Raw genomic sequence first — 16,260 nt, forward strand, 5'->3', positions numbered from 1 at the left:
GGACTTTGAGGCTTATGTGAGCACAGTGGCATTTGGAATGCATATTCAATTTATAGGCAGGTTGTATTTCAGAAGATTTTCAGCTAGAAGTTTGGCACTCCAAATACGTTTCTCTTTGGAAATCGGGCCAACCCACAGGAAAACCTACTTCATCCACAATATGGCTTTGATGCATACAACTAAGTATTTGCAATAAAAAATAAAGTTAGGGAGGTTACTCCAGGAGTAATTTTTAAAAATAGAAAAAAAATGATTGTGTTAAGTACATTATATTAAATACTGATAGATTTAAACAGAGTAAGCCTTAGATTCTGCAGAGGACATCTGGGGAATTTTAAGTTTCAGGGTTGGTGGCACTGATTCCTTAAAGTGAGTGGCCTAGAAAATGTTTCAAAGGAAATCTGATGGTTTCTAATTCATAAGCCAATTTCCTTAGAACATGTGAGAGTTGGAGTCAGTGAAGGAGGGAAATGAATAAAAATGAGATATTTATATATTATACAGGAGGAGAAGCTGACTAAAAAATTGTATGTGAACACAAGAGAAAGAGATTTTTCTGAAGGGAAATCAACAGACTGTCTGGAGAGGAAAATATGATGGGGAACTTTGGAAATCCTCTGGAGGAAACTTCAAAAAGTAAACAGTTCCTCCTCTGACAGGTCCATGGTTGGGACATTTTGGTGGCTCATCCAGTGGAGACTGGAGCATTCTCAGAAAAGACTTGCAGATGCAGAGGTTTCAAGAGGCACTCACTTCCTATGGCTCTACTTATAAAGGAATCATAGAACCATATAGTAAGGAAATTTACTTTAGTCCAGCCAGTAGGTAAGATTTAACGTGCATGTGCATGCTCAGTTGCTCAGTTATATCCTACTCTTTTCAACCCTATGGACTATAGCCCATCCGACTCCTCTGTCCATGGGATTTCCCAGGCAAGAATACTGGAGTGCATTGCCATTTCCTCCTCCAGAGGATATTCCAGACCCAGGGATCGAACCTGCGTCTCCTGCATTGCAGGCAGATGTTTGACCACTGAGCCACCTGGGAAGCCACAAGACGTAATGCTGTGATTTAATTTTGCCTATACAAATATAGTTCTGCCTCCCTTTTCATTATTACAGATCTACCATCTCTCTGCTTCTCAGTTAAAGAGCTAAGTTAAAAAAAAATAGCTAGTTTAAGATAAAACTATCAGTACTCTAATTAAAAATACCCTTGCAATTAGCTGTGCTGCAAGAATCTGAAATTGATATTAGACTTAAAAATTTACCCAGCCTATTCTTTTGATGGTAATAAGATATAACAAATAATTTGTTAATTTCCAATTTATAGTTAAGTCAGTGAGTAGACTGTTTAGCTTTGCATTACTCAGAAATAAATTGCCAAGTAAATTAATAGTGACTTCAACAAGAAATTATTTACTATCTTAAAAGGAAAGTAATTTTCAAATATTCTCAATTGTTTATAGCTATTCATGTAAAAAATATGCTGATTATCAAATTTTAAAATCTATTTATTGATAAAGGTCATTTAGACTCTTTGGGTCATACTTGTTAAATATAGGTAAAAGTTCTTTGAGAACCTGAAAGTAATAATATTTCAAGTTTTTCATGAATTCAGAATTTCAAGAACTCATGACTTGTTATATTTTATGGTGGTCTTACTTCCTATTGTAATCAAATCTTATTTTTTAATGATATGGTTTTTTAAAATATATATATATTTATTTATTTGGCTGAGCTGGATCTTAGTTACTGCACATGGGATCTTTAATTGTGGCATTAGAATTTTTAGTTGCACATGCAGGATCTAGTTCCTTGGTTAGGGATTGAACCTCGGACCCCTGCATTGGGAGGACAGAGTGTTAGCCACTGGATCACCAGAGAAGTATCTGTAAACAAATCTTGTATTATGTTTCTATAGAAAAGTTTTTATAAAATGAGCATCACTAAGTTGCATTTTGCACTAGCCTTGGAAAGATTTTTGATCAAAATTTACACTTTAAGGAATAACTTGGTAGCAGGGAATGTAGGTAATGGGGATATACTCCCACCCAGCGGGTACCAACCTGTCAAGGTTTAAGGCTAGTTATCTATTGGTACAGTTCCAGCCAGTGTAAATGATCACTAAATTGCAACAAAGAAAAAATAACTCACAACCAACACAATTCAATTCAGTTCAGTTGCTCAGGCGTGTCCGAATCTTTGCGACCCCATGGACTGCAGCATGCCAGGCTTCCCTGTCTATCACCAACTCCCGGAGCCTGCTAAAACTCATATCCATCGTGTCGGTGATGCCATCCAACTATCTCATCCTCTGTCGTCCTCTTTTCCTGCCTTCAATCTTTCCCAGCATAAGGGTCTTCTCCAATGAGTCAGTTCTTCACATCAGGTGGCCGAAGTATTGGAGTTTCAGCTTCAGCATCAGTCTTTCCAATGCATATTCAGGACTGATTTCCTTTAGGATGGACTGGTTGATCTCCTTGCAGTCCCAGGGACTCTCAAGAGTCTTCTCCAGCACCACAGTTCAAAAGCATCAATTCTTCAGCACTCAGCTTCCTCTATAGTCCAACATTCACATCCATACATGACTACTGGAAAAACCATAGCTTTGACTAGATGGACCTTTGTTGGTAAAGCAATGTCTCTGCTTTTTAATATGCTGTCTAGGTTGGTCATAGCTTTTCTTAGAAGGAGCAAGCGTCTTTTTATTTCATGACTGCAATCACCATCTGCAGTGATTTTGGAGCCCCCAAAATAAAACCTCTCACTGTTTTTATTGTTTCCCCACCTATTTGCCATGAAGTGATGGGACCAGATGCCATGATGTTAATTTTCTGAATGTTGAATTTTAAGCCAACTTTTTCACTCTCCCTTTTGACATTCATCAAGAGGCTTTTTAGTTCTTCTTTGCTTTCTACCATAAGGGTGGTGTCATCTGCATATCTGAGGTTATTGATATTTCTCCCAGCAATCTTGATTCCAGCTTGTGCTTCATCCAGCCTGGCATTTCTCATGATATACTCTGCATAGAAGTTAAATAAGCAGGGTGACAATATACAGCCTTGACATAGTCCTTTCCCGATTTGGAATGAGTCTGTTGTTCCATGTCCAGTTCTAACTGTTGCTTTTTGACCTGCATACAGATTTCTCAGGAGGCAGGTCAGGTAGTCTGGTATTCTCATCTCTAAGAATTTTCCACAGTTGTTGTGATATACAGAGTCAAAGGCTTTGGCATAGTCAATAAAGCAGAAGTAGATTTTTTTCTGGAACTCTCTTGTTTTTCGATGATCCAACAGATGTTGGGAATTTGATCTCTGGTTCCTCTGCCTTTTCTAAATCCAGCTTGAACATCTGGAAGTTCACAGTTCACGTACTGTTGAAGCCTGGCTTAGAGAATTTTGAGCATTACTTTGCTAGCGTATAAGATGAGTGTAATTGTGTGGTAGTTCGAACATTCTTTGACATTGCTTTCTTTGGAATTGGATTGAAAACTGACCTTTTCCAGTCCTGTGGCCCCTGCTGAGTCTTCCAGATTTGCTGGTATATTGAATGCAACACTTTCACAGCATCATCTTTTAGGATTTGAAATAGCTCAACTGGAATTCCATCACCTCCACTAACTTTGTTCATAGTCATGATTCCTAAGGCCCACTTGACTTTGCATTCCGGGATGTATGGCTCTAGGTGAGTGATCACACCATCGTGGTTATCTGGGTCATGAAGATCTGTTTTGTACAGTTCTTCTGTGTATTCTTGCCACCTCTTCTTAATATCTTCTGCTTCTATTAGTTCCATACCATTTCTGTCCTTTATTGTGCTCATCTTTGCATGAAATGTTCCCTATGTATCTCTAATTTTCTTGAAGAGATCTCTAGTCTTTCCCATTCTATTGTTTTCCTTTATTTCTTTGCATTATCACTGAGGAAGGCTTTCTTATGTCTCCTTGTTATTCTTTGGAACTCTGCATTCAAATGAGTATATCTTTCCTTTTCTCCTTGCCTTTAGCTTCTCTTTTCTCAGCTATTTGTAAGGCCTCCTCAGACAGCCGTTTTGCCTTTTTGCATTTCTTTTCTTGGGGATGGTCTTGATCATCGCCTCCTGTAGTGTCACAAACCTCCGTCCATAGTTCTTCAGGCACTCTGTCTATCAGATCTAATCCCTTGAATCTATTTGTCACTTCCACTGTATAATTGTAAGGGGTTTGATTTAGGTCATACCTGAATGGTCTAGTGGTTTTCCCTACTTTCTTCAATTTAAGTCTGAATTTGGCAATAAGGAGTTCTGAGCCACAGTCAGCTCCTGGTCTTATTTTTGCTGACTGTATAGAGTTTCTCCATCTTTGGCTGCAAAGAATATAATCAATCTGATTTCAGTATTGACCATTTGGTGATGTCCATGTGTAGAGTCTTCTCTTGTGTTGTTGGAATAGGGTATTTGCTATGACCAGTGCGTTCTCTTGATAAAACTCTGTTAGCCTTTGACCTGCTTTGTTTTGTACTCCAAGGTCAAATTTGCCTGTTATTCCAGGTATCTCTTGACTTCCTACTTTTGTATTCCAGTCCCTTATAATGAAGAGGACATCTTTTTGGGTCTTAGTTCTAGAAGGTCTTGTAGGTCTTCACAGAACCATTCAACTTCTTCAGCATCACTGGTCGGGGCATAGACTTGGATTACTATGAATCTGAATGGTTTTTCTTGGAAACAAACTGAGATTATTCTGTCCTTTTTGAGACTGCATCCAAGTACTGCATTTTGGACTCTTTTGTTGACTATGATGGCTACTCCATTTCTTCTAAGGGATTCTTGTCCACAGTAGTAGATATAATGGTCATCTGAGTTAAATTCACCCATTCCAGTCCATTTTAGATCACTGATTCCTAAAATGTTCACTCTTGCCATCTCCTGTTTGACCACTTCCAATTTGCCTTGATTCATGAACCCAACATTCCAGGTTCCTATGCAATATTGCTCTTTACAGCATCAGAGTTTACTTCCATTACCTGTCACATCCACAACTGGGTGTTGTTTTTGCTTTGGTTCCATCTCTTCATTCTTTCTGGAGTTATTCCTCCACTCTTCTCCAGTAGCATATTGGGCACCTACCGACCTGGGGAGTTCATCTTTCGGTGTCATACCTTTTTGCCTTTTCATACGGTTCATGGTGTTCTCAAGGCAAGAATACTGAAGTGATTTGCCATTCCCTTCTCCAGTGGACCACATTTTGTCAGAACTCTCCATCATGACCCATCCGTCTTGGGTGGTCCTACATGGCATGGCTCATAGTTTCATTGAGCTAGACAAGGCTGTGGTCCATGTGATCAGTTTGGTAAGTTTTCTGTGATTGTGGTTTTCATTCTGTCTGCCCTCTGATGGAGAGGGATAAGAGGCTTTTGGAAGCTTACTGATGGGAGAGACTAACTGAGGCGGAAACTGGGTCTTGTTCTGACGGGCGGGGCCATGCGCAGTAAATCTTGAATCCAATTTTCTGATGATGAGTGGGGCTGTGTTTCTTTCCTGTTGCGTGACCTGAGGCCAAACCATGGTGGAGGTAAGGAAGATAATGGCGACCTCCTTCAAAAGGTCCCATGGAGGTCCTGCTGCCGTCAGTGCCTCAGGCCCTGAAACAGGCCACTGCTTACCCACGCCTCCGCCAGAGACTCCTGGACACTCATGGGCATGTCTGGGTCAGTTTCTCGTGGGGTATTAAACAAGTTACATAATATATACAAACATATATAAATAATGTCAGACATAAAAAAAGCAGGACACTCAAAAAGGTTTAGAAACCATCTGCATAATCACTTGCTCCAAGAAGCTAAGGACTGAAACAGGGTCTAAGGTAGCTGAGAACAGGACATGTGAATGTCTTAATTACTTAGATGTTATCCATTAATATTTGAAGATACTATTTTATAATAAGCTACTGTCCTTGAAGATGTTAAAATCATCTCAGTGAAGAGTGAAGAGAGAGGAAGTGGGGCAGGGGTGAAGGATGCCAAGGAGGGTGTATTTTAAATCATTTTGTGGCAGACAAGTAGCCTTATTATTTCCCCAAAAAGAAGGAAGAAGTCTTGATGCCCCATAAATCCATGAACACTGGACCTCCTTTTAGCCTTCCTCTCTCTGAACAGAAGGCATGTTGGGTTGAAGAGAAAATCCTTTCATCAAGTCAGTGCCCCAGTGACCCTGGTTGACAGTAGAGGCAGACCTATACCCGGGATGGCCGAATTAGCATTTCCTGAAGTCTGCCTCTGCCTGGTTGATTATGGAGATACTCTGTCCCTGCCAGCACTGGAGAGTGTTCACTCCTCAATGAAGTCTTCTTTTGAGGACAACATCACATTAACAAGAATTTTTTTTTTTTTTTCATTCAAATGTGACATTTTCAAGGGCTTACACTCGTTAATTTCTTTCCTTTCCAGAAGGACCCCAAAGCCAGATTTGGGTCTTAATCTGGACAGAATCAGCTCTGTGGAAGCTTGAGTTTCTGATTAAAGAGTGACTCACATGGTGACTGAGTGGGGGTCTGCAGGGAGGCAGAATCTCAGACCCCACCCCAGACAGACCCCGTGTTTTATAGAGACCTCCAGGTGATTCCAATATGCTCAGAGTTTGAGAAGCCCTGCCCTAGGCACCTCTGAAAACCGGGGTCCTGAAAACTCCAGGCTGGGGGTTCTCAAGGGCACTGAGATGGCCTTTGGCAAGTAATTGCATTTTACCACTTGCTATTGGCAACATCTGGAAAACCCCGTTTTTGCAAAGATCCTTATGCCTTTTGGCAATATACCAAAAAAAAAAAAAAAAAAGACTTTAAAACAGCATTTTAGACACATTCTCCAAAACAAGACAAGGAGTCGATTTCTGATTTGGCTTGGGTTGTACTGCTAGTCAAACCACATGTAAAAGTTAATGCACTGAAAGAGGCTAAATGAAAGACAGGTTGCCATGAGCTATAAAACCAGGAGAAACTGATGTTTTCTAGGAGTGATATTTTAAGTTAGGTCTGACTTTTCTTATTTTATTTTTAATATTTTCTTGGCCACATAGCATGTGGGATCTTAGTTCCCCAACTAGCGACTGAACTCACATCCCCTGTATTGGAAGCATGGAGTCTTAACCACTAGACCACCAGGGAAGTCCCAGGTCTGGCATTTTAACTATAAAACTAAAAGCAAAGACCTGATCAATTTTCACTGAAGTCACATAATTATTTCACTTTTTAAAAAAATTAGCCACTGTTATTTTCTCCTTACTATGAAAAATAAACAAAGTTGCTGATTAGAGCAGATTCCTTACCTTTATGTCTTGTGGGTTGATATCAGGATTTGTTTGACATCGCAGAGGTCCCAGAGTTTGAATATGAAAAATGTAGAGGAGAAATTCGTCCCGGGCAGAGAAGGGCCAGCCCACCTCCAGTAGGGTGTCACTGATGGTGCTTGGTCCAATATTGTGCAGCTACAAGCAGGGAACATGTCATGGAATGGTCAGCACAAGGCAGCAAGTTGAAATCAAACTCCATAGACTCAGAACCCATTCTAAAAAAGCATGGATTTGGTTTTAAGTCATCTGCACTAGGACTGTGACAATAGGAAGAGTCTCTTAAGCAAGAGGAACCCTGAAAGCAAGATGGGCTGATGCATAGAGAAGACAATTCAATCTGTGAAGCTCTCGGTGCAGAATTCCTTTGCAAAGGCCACCTTCACCATGTCTGATAACTGTGCCATTTATGTTACATTTATGTTAATCTAATCACAGCGAGAGAAACGTCACTTTAATTATCTGCTTTCTAAACTTGGTTATTCTTTCTTTACATTGAAATTGGCCTCTTTGCTGACTACTGACTTGTCGATTGTAACCATATGCGATGCACTTTCTCTCACCCCCTGGAAAAATGGCTATCCATCAAATACCAGAGATGGCCCAGGCTCACCGCAGTTCACTTCAAGTGTGCATTTCAAAGCTGAGCTCCTTCTGTTTTAATCAGTGAATCTCAAGAAAAGAAAGGCCATGTTGCATAAAGAGATGAACTCTTTGAACACAAGAATCCTGTACTTGTAGGACCCAAAACAGCCTGGGAACACCACTAAGTGGATTTAAATTTACTGTGGTTTTGAAAATTCACTTCAAAGTTAGCCGGGACCTTTTGCCCTTTTCTTTTTTCACAGTTCTGACAATTATAATGATCCATAAAACAATTTATAATTGGTTTTGCTTATTAGGTGGCTCATTTCATTCACATTATCAAAGCAACATGCCATCCATTGATAAAAGTATATTTTGAGACATGAAACTAGCCTATAAGCAATGGTGGTGATTGCTTTTGGCACTACTGGGTATTACCCTTAAATTTTATGATCCATTGTTGCTCAGATTAGAAGCAGGGTTGCCTTGAGAATGATTGAGTTTGAATGTTTTCAAACTTAAAAGTTTCACCATTCTAAGGAGAGACTAGTGCAGACAAGGTTTAATAAATTACTTGACAGCATTTTTTTCCCAGTGAGGTTCTTGATCAGAATGGCCTTGGGACTGCATTATCATTTTGTTATCAAGAGAGCTTAAGCCAAAGCCTTGATCCAGCTTTGGAAAGGGTGTCTGATTCTGGACCACAGGCTGGGCAGATAGCAGGCTTTCATGTTGACACTACACAGGAGTTAATGCTTCTTTCTCATATATGTAAACATCTCATCAGCTCTGAATTGGCTTTAACTGTTATTCTTAGAGAATGCTACTCATGTCCCTTGTAGCTTAAGATGAAAGATATAGTCAGAATTATTAGGTCAGTGACATGCATGACACAAGAAAGGGACAGGGGCCATTAACCAAGAAGGAAGCTCAAATAGAAAATGCCTCGGAACATCATTTTGCTGGCCCCTTGAAGATGAACAGGAATAACTTCTTCACTGACAGCATGTACTGGGTTGGCCAAAATGTTCATTTGGGTTTTTCACACGAACGGTTTGGCCAGCCCAACACTTTATTAAGAAAAAAAAGAACTACTAAACTAACCATTTACTTTATCTTGGTTTCTAACTATAAAAAAATTTTTTAATGTTTCAGATAATGTGTCAACAGAGCTCCTCTCTATGAACAGTTTCACACTTGAAGTGGAAACAGATCAACAGGTCTTTATCACAAGGTGCTGGTTTGCTTCTGAAAAGTAAATGGACTAATTCAAATCTCAGAATAACATACATATCTGATTGAGGTTAGTCAAATGAACAGTAAAATTATTCTTATCTGTCAAACATCCACCCATGCTATACACCCATTTGGGGAATATAAAATAGCAGATCATCCATACAGTTTTGTCTAGTACCTTCTGGCTAGTGACTTTTAATTTAAAAAGTAGATGGGTTTTAAAAATAGCTGAAAATGTAGGAAGAAGTGAAATAAAGTCTAGGGAGTTTGTCATTTCTAGACTTAGGCTGTCCAAACTTTAAAAGAGAGGAAATAAAGAACTTTGGCCACCTGATGCAAAGAGCCGACTCATTGGAAAAGACTGGAATACTGGAAAGATTGAGGGCAGGAGGAGAAGGGGGCGACAGAGGTTGAGATGATTGGATGGCATCATTGACTCAATGGACATGAGTTTGAGCAAACTCTGGGAGATAGTGAAGGACAGGGAAGCCTGGCGTGCTGCAGTCTATGGGGTGTCAAAGAGTTGAACACGACAGAGCAACTGAACAACAACAAAAAGAACGCTTAAAAATGAATAGGAACAAGAAAAAATGTTTCTCACTGTATAATGGCTCTGGCCAGTAAAAAGCCAGTGATCCTCTGGTGGTTACTTAGTAGGACACCCGCCCACCACCCACTGCAATATGAGAGCAAAACAGCACAAATCTAGGCTGGATCTTGGATTGGTATCTTTTAAAATGCTGTGAAAATCTTATTAGTAAAGAGCATAAGAACAAACCCTGAATGCAGCTTCAACAGAGACAACGACTACCTCATAAATATGTTCCACCAATGGTCCAACTCCCTCCTCCTTGCGAGGCTCCTCTTCCGGTTCCCAGTTCTGAATAGGCAGGACGATCTGCGGAGGGTGGGACACCCTGAAACATGGAACTTGACGTCAGTCGCTGGTGCTGGCACGTGTAAAGAATGTCTCACTCGTATGGCGTACATTAACAGCAGCGGCAAAGAGTGACAGTCAATTTATTTGAATAGACATCGTCCCCAAGGAAAAAGTGCTGAAAGTTTTTGTTCAGCAGAATCACTAAAGGAATAGGTAAGGGTCTGAGGGAGAATGTTAGTCACTCAGTTGTGTCCGACTCTGTGTGACCCCATGGACTGTAGCCCACCAAGCCCTCTGTCCATTGGCTTCTCCAGGCAAGAATACTGGAGTGGGTTGCCATTCCCTTCTCCAGGGGATTTTCCCGATCCAGGGATCAAACCCTGGTCTCCTGCATTGTTGCCAGATTCTTAACCGTCTGAACCACCAGGGAAGACTTCAAGGGTCTGAAACATCTCTTAATTAACTGGTCTCAACTCAGATTGACTTATTTTATAGCATCTCCTCTCTTAGGCACTAGGGGACAGAGCAGAGCGCATTCCTGAATTGAGATGGATAATTTCACATATACATACATAAATACACATCTCTCCATAGATCCTGTGTAAGTATAAGTGTGTGTATAATCCATGCTTTAAGTCACATCAAGAAAAGGGACATTTTTGTGGATAAAAAATCTAGAATTCTGTGGGCTCTGTGAAATGTCCAGTTGTAAATGTGAAATGTCCAGTCTGTTTCTAGTTAAATACTTCAGAGTAGAAAAGTGGCCACTTGTATGTTTCTCCTTCTTAGATTTCTTTAGCTTTCCATGAATGCAGCCATACCTCTTATGAGGCCAGGCCCAGAGCCAACATAAAGCCTGATCAAGTTCTAGAGTTATTTTATATAGTACTGAAGCATGAGACAGAGAGAGAAGGAGAGTTAAGTGGTGGAATTGTGTAAGTAGGATACTAGCCAGGCTCCTCTGTCCATGGGATTCTCCAGGCAAGAATACTAGAGAGGGTTGCCACGCCCTCCTCCAAGGGTTTTTCCTGACCCAGGGATTGAACCCATGTCTCTTATGTCTGCTACATCTGCAGGTGGGTTCTTTACCACAAGTGCCACCTGGGAAGCCCTAATAATTGGATATACAGGTAGTTTTGCCTGCAATTTACACCTAGAAAGTGAGTACTGGATGAATGAAATACAGCACGTGGCATTATTCCATAGCAAAAGCTGATTGCAAACCAAATTGTTATTGTTTTATAATCTTAAAAATGATAATTCTCCCCAAACAATGCTTTCTAGCAGTCTTTAGGTAAAAGGTATCTTTCAAAGAATTCTTAGACCTTCAGCTAACTTCAATAGAAAACCTCTCTTTTGGCAATTGATGTCTTAAATGTCCTTCTAAGAATACCCAGTAATCAGCACAGCCTTTAGTAACTTCAAATGTTATCTTTTCTCTTCTTTGGGTAATCTCTTTCTAAAGCAGAAAGCAAAATATATTGGGTTAAATTCTGACTGCAGGGCAAATAATTTAATTTCTATTTGTCTCCATTTCTTTATCTGGAAAATTACAATAAAACTCTGGGCTCTATACCACAAATGCTTGGGAAACATGTCAACTGCATTTTGGTCAAAGTTAATCATGCTGCATTGTCTTCTAGGGGTTGGTGGGACAAGTATTTTTTTAAGCTGACTACCCACAAAGATGTTTCTAAACTGTAAAGCTCTTTGCATTCACCCTTCATATACCACTATTAAATAAAAAGTGCAGAGCACAGCCTCCTAGACTTAATATTTTATACCTGTAGATCAGTTTGTATTATGCCACACTCCCCTTTCTGACTGGATTTGATTAAACCAAGTGTTGCTTGCATAGGAGACTAAGTGAGGAGAAGAGGAGAGAAGATGGCAGGATGTTTTCATCACAGGACTGCCCAGAGAGCTTAGGCTCCCATTCCCAAGGGATCTTGACAACCTCACCACCCACATTTTCATTCAGCTCTCAGTTTAGCAACAGTTGATTCTAAAAGATCTACATCCATTGTGAGGCTCTAGGGAAACTTTTTATTTATTTTGGCATCAAGAAAAAAAAATATGGAATAGAAGCTGACCCCATTTTCTCTGAAAAACCTTGTTTCTGTGTTCATCAATCCTGTAGGACTGGTCATAAATTTCCTTGGACCAGAGAGTCATAAATATAGACCTTGGCAGGCACTGTGAAGACAATGTGCTCAAATCCCCTCAATGAAAGAAAAACTGATGCCCAGAAAAGTAGGGAGTTGGTTGCAGGTGAAGACACGAGCTCAGATTCACTAAGCACTATTCACTGTATTTCCAATACACTGTATGCTACAGGGGCCATTAAATGGCAGTGGTTTTAGTAAATACAACTTAAAGAAACTTTCTGGTCCATTTGTGTAGCAAAATCAAATAGAAATCTATAAGGAAATATACAATCTATCACAGGGCATGGGAAAAATTAAAAAACTATGTCTCACAAAAATCAAGTTATCTACCCTCTAAGACCCTTTAAAATCCAGGAAAACCAAGGACAAAGAATAGCTCCCTAAAGAATCCCAACTAAATACATGAAACACTGTTTACTGTTTTCAAAGTTGTTAAGAAGGTAGCAAGTGAGGAAGAAAAAAGAATATGAGCAATTACTTAGCCTAGGATGTACAGCCAGTGCAGTAATCGAACAACCTGTACTGAAAGGTCCTCACATTCTGAGAGTGTTATTCCATGGAGACCCCTCAGTAATAAGCCTGTGGTACTCGGTGGTAACCCTGGACATGAGGAGGGGATGTAAGAGGAGGTAAGGAATTCTCTTTTTGATAAGTCTGTATGTTATCAGGGAGTTCAGATCTGATGATTTGGTAGTGAGCCCTACTTTCATCATCCCATTTCCAACCCCCATTAGTCCCAAATAACAAAGATTATCCTTTATTGTATGGAACAGCCCTATGTAGACCACGGTTATCCATGATTGCAGTCTCTCTTAACATAAACCCACTCGATCCTGATTAATTTGTCAACAATACAATTTTGCTTTTAAGAATTTTTAAAAATTTAAGTATAGTTGATTCATAATGTTGTGTCAGTTTCTGGTGTACCGCATAGTGATTCAGTTATACATATATGAGTGTATGTATATATATTGCCCCCGTCATGGATACCACAGCCTTGTCATGGCAAACGGGCTTGTGTAACTCAAAGAAGCTATGAGGCATGCTATGCAGGGCCGCCCAAGATGGATGGGTCATAATGAAGAGTTCTGACAAAACGTGGTTCACTGGAGGAGGGAATGGCAAATCACTCCAGTATTCTTGTTGGAGAACCCCACGGACAGAATGAAATGGCAAAAAAGATATGACACTGAAAGATCCCCCTAGATCAGAAGGTGTCCAATATGCTATTAGGGAAGAGTGGAGGGCAATTGCTAATAGCTCCAGAAAGAATGAAGAGACTGGGGCTAAGGCAGAAATGCCTCTCAGTTGTGGATGTGTCTGGTGGTGAAAGTAAAGTGCAATGCTCTAAAGAACAATATTGCATAGGAACCTGGAATATTAGGTCCCTGAACCAAAGTAAATTGGACATAGTCAAGCAGAAGATTGAACATTGACATCTTATGAATCAGTGAACTAAAATGGAGAGGAATGGGTGAATTTAATTCAGATGACCACTATATCTACTACTGTGGCAAAGAGAAGGGGAAAAAGAGGAAGCAGTGACAGATTTTATTTTCCTGTGCTCCAAAATCACTGCGGATGGTGACTGCAGCCATGAAATTAAAAGATGCTTGCTTTTTAATTGTGGTGCTGCAGAAGACTCTTGAGAATCCCTTGGACTGCAAGGAGATCAAACCAGTCAATCTTAAAGGAAATCAACCCTGAATATTCATTGGGAGGACTGAGGCTAAAGCTGAAGCTCCAATACTTTGGCCACGTGATGTGAAGAGCTTACTCACTGGAAAAGACCCTGATGCTGGGAAAGTTTGAAGGCAAAAAAAGAAGGGAGTGGCAGAGGATGAGATTGTTATATAGCATCACCAACTCAATGGACATGAATTTGAGTAAACTTCTGGAGATATTGGAGGACAGAGGAGCTTGGCAAGCTACAGTTTATAGGGTCACAAAGAGTCAGACATGACTTAGCAACTGAACAACAGCAACATATATACTGCAATATATGTGTTTTTCATATTTTTCCATCATAGCCTATTGCAGGATATTGAACATAATCTGTGCTATATACACTAGGACCTTGTTGTTTATCAAGGGTATAATTTAATTACTCTTCATGAGCTTAATACTGTGCGTGTTGCTCTTATAGCCAAATTTACTTCTCTGTAGTTGTATGCTGAATTAATCCTTTGTACCAACAAATGACATGTAAATCTGCTTAAAGACAGTGTTGACATTATCTGGTTTTGAAACAAATAGGACAATTCTCAATACATTTTTTTTTCCATTTGGATAAAAATCCATTTTAGTTTATTCTTCAAATTATAAAAATGACAGTAAATGTAAAAAAAGAATTTAATAATTAAAATACATTGGAATAAACACCATTGACCAAAAAGAAAATTAGATTTTCCTAAAGACTGAACATGGAAGATTATAAACACATTAGCTGTTTGCTCCTTGAAAAATTAAACACTGGAACAAATATTTTGCCAACTATTTGGAGGAAAGAGCTTTACTTAGAAAAATGGTTTCAAAAAACTTTAACACTATCTTAGAGAATAAACTGTGGTCAATTGTTGGATATTAATCTAGCAATGAAAATAACTGCATACACATGAGAAACTGAATTTTAATTACCTATTTTGATCATTGCTAAAGCAAATAGAAAGTTTACTTCCTTTTTTACTTAGAAACACTGGTGTCATAAATGATGGCAGAAATATAATTAAAAATATTAATCTCTTTAAATGGATATGTGAGAATAAAAAAAGTGAAGTTGCTCAGTTGTGTCCGACTTTTTGCAACTCCTTGGACATGGCCTACCAGGCTCCTCCATCCATAGGATTTTCCAGGCAAGTGTACTGGAGTGGGTTGCCATTTCCTTCTCCAGGGGTTCTTCCTGACCCAGGGATTGAACCCGAGTCTTCCATGTCGCAGGCAGACACTTTACCATCTGAACCACCAGGGATATCCAGTTAAATTAAGCACTTAGCTTACTTGGACTAAAATGAATTTTGGAATTAAGAAACAGTTTCAATTTATTTTTGGTTAGCAAAACAAAGATAAGCTAAGCTTAAAGAGATAAAATTTCATATATACTAGCTGTAAATTTTAAAAAGATATAAAAATAAGACAGTAAAAATAATGTTTGTGCTTTTTGTCTCTGATTTTTTTATACAGTGTTTATCTCATCAAGAGAGGGACAGCAGAATTAAATTAGAAATGCACAAAAATGAAACATCTAGATTAGTTCCAAATATCTCTAAATCAAACAAGTCACTTCCCATGAGTCACCTCATGAGTTAAAAAAGAAATTACAAAGAAAACAGAGAAACATTTTGAGCTGAGTTAAAATGAACACCCAACATATCAAAATTTTGATATGCTGCTAAAATAGCTTTAGAGGAAAATTTATAGCACTAACTGCTTATGTAAGAAAAACTGGAAGAAAGTCTTTAATTTTACATAGAGGAACTAGAAAAAGAGAAAATCCAACTTAAAATGAACAGAAGGAAAAAAATAATGACAAAAGTAGAAACCAATGGAATAGAAAACAAAAACAAAAGCAAAATAAATGAATAAAGAGGAAAGAAAAATCAATGAAACAAAAAAAACCTAGTTCTTTGAAAAGATCAGCAAACACTAGTGAGACTGGTCAGGGAAAAATATAGGGAACAGAAGCTACAAGTTGCCAATATTAGAAATAATGAAGGGACACTATTAGAGGTCCTACAGACACTTAAAGGACAACGAGAGAAAATTATGTCAAACTGTGTAACAACTTAGATGAATGAAAGACAAATTCCTTGAAATACTACCAAAATGCACTAAAATGGAAATAGATAATATGAATAGCCTTATATCTAAGGATGAAATGGAATTTTTAAAAAACCTTCCTACAAAAACAAATCCCCTCCTCAAAAAAAAAACCAAAAAAACCAAGCCCCAAACTCCAGTCTGAGATGATTTCACTGGTGAATCTTACTATATATTTAAGTTAGAAATAATACCAACTCTACACACAGTCTTTCAGAAAAAAGAAAAGATGGTTGAATACTTTCATCTCATTTTA

At 38.9% G+C, this 16,260-nt stretch overlaps 1 protein-coding gene across 2 annotated transcripts in view; it reads right to left on the minus strand.

Moving 5' to 3' along the window:
* ITGA8 (integrin subunit alpha 8) overlaps positions 1–16,260 on the minus strand; it is a 184,875-nt gene that overhangs the window by 40,050 nt on the left and 128,565 nt on the right. For both annotated transcript variants that reach the window (XM_043478409.1, XM_043478410.1), the window contains exons 24-25: positions 9,952–10,057; positions 7,299–7,457 (exon numbers count right to left, since the gene is read on the minus strand). In XM_043478409.1, the coding sequence (XP_043334344.1) occupies positions 7,299–7,457; positions 9,952–10,057 (265 nt within the window). The remainder of the gene's footprint in view (positions 1–7,298; positions 7,458–9,951; positions 10,058–16,260) is intronic.

The sequence above is a fragment of the Cervus canadensis genome, chromosome 10 (genome assembly GCF_019320065.1).
Source record: "Cervus canadensis isolate Bull #8, Minnesota chromosome 10, ASM1932006v1, whole genome shotgun sequence".
Lineage (NCBI taxonomy): Eukaryota > Metazoa > Chordata > Mammalia > Artiodactyla > Cervidae > Cervus > Cervus canadensis.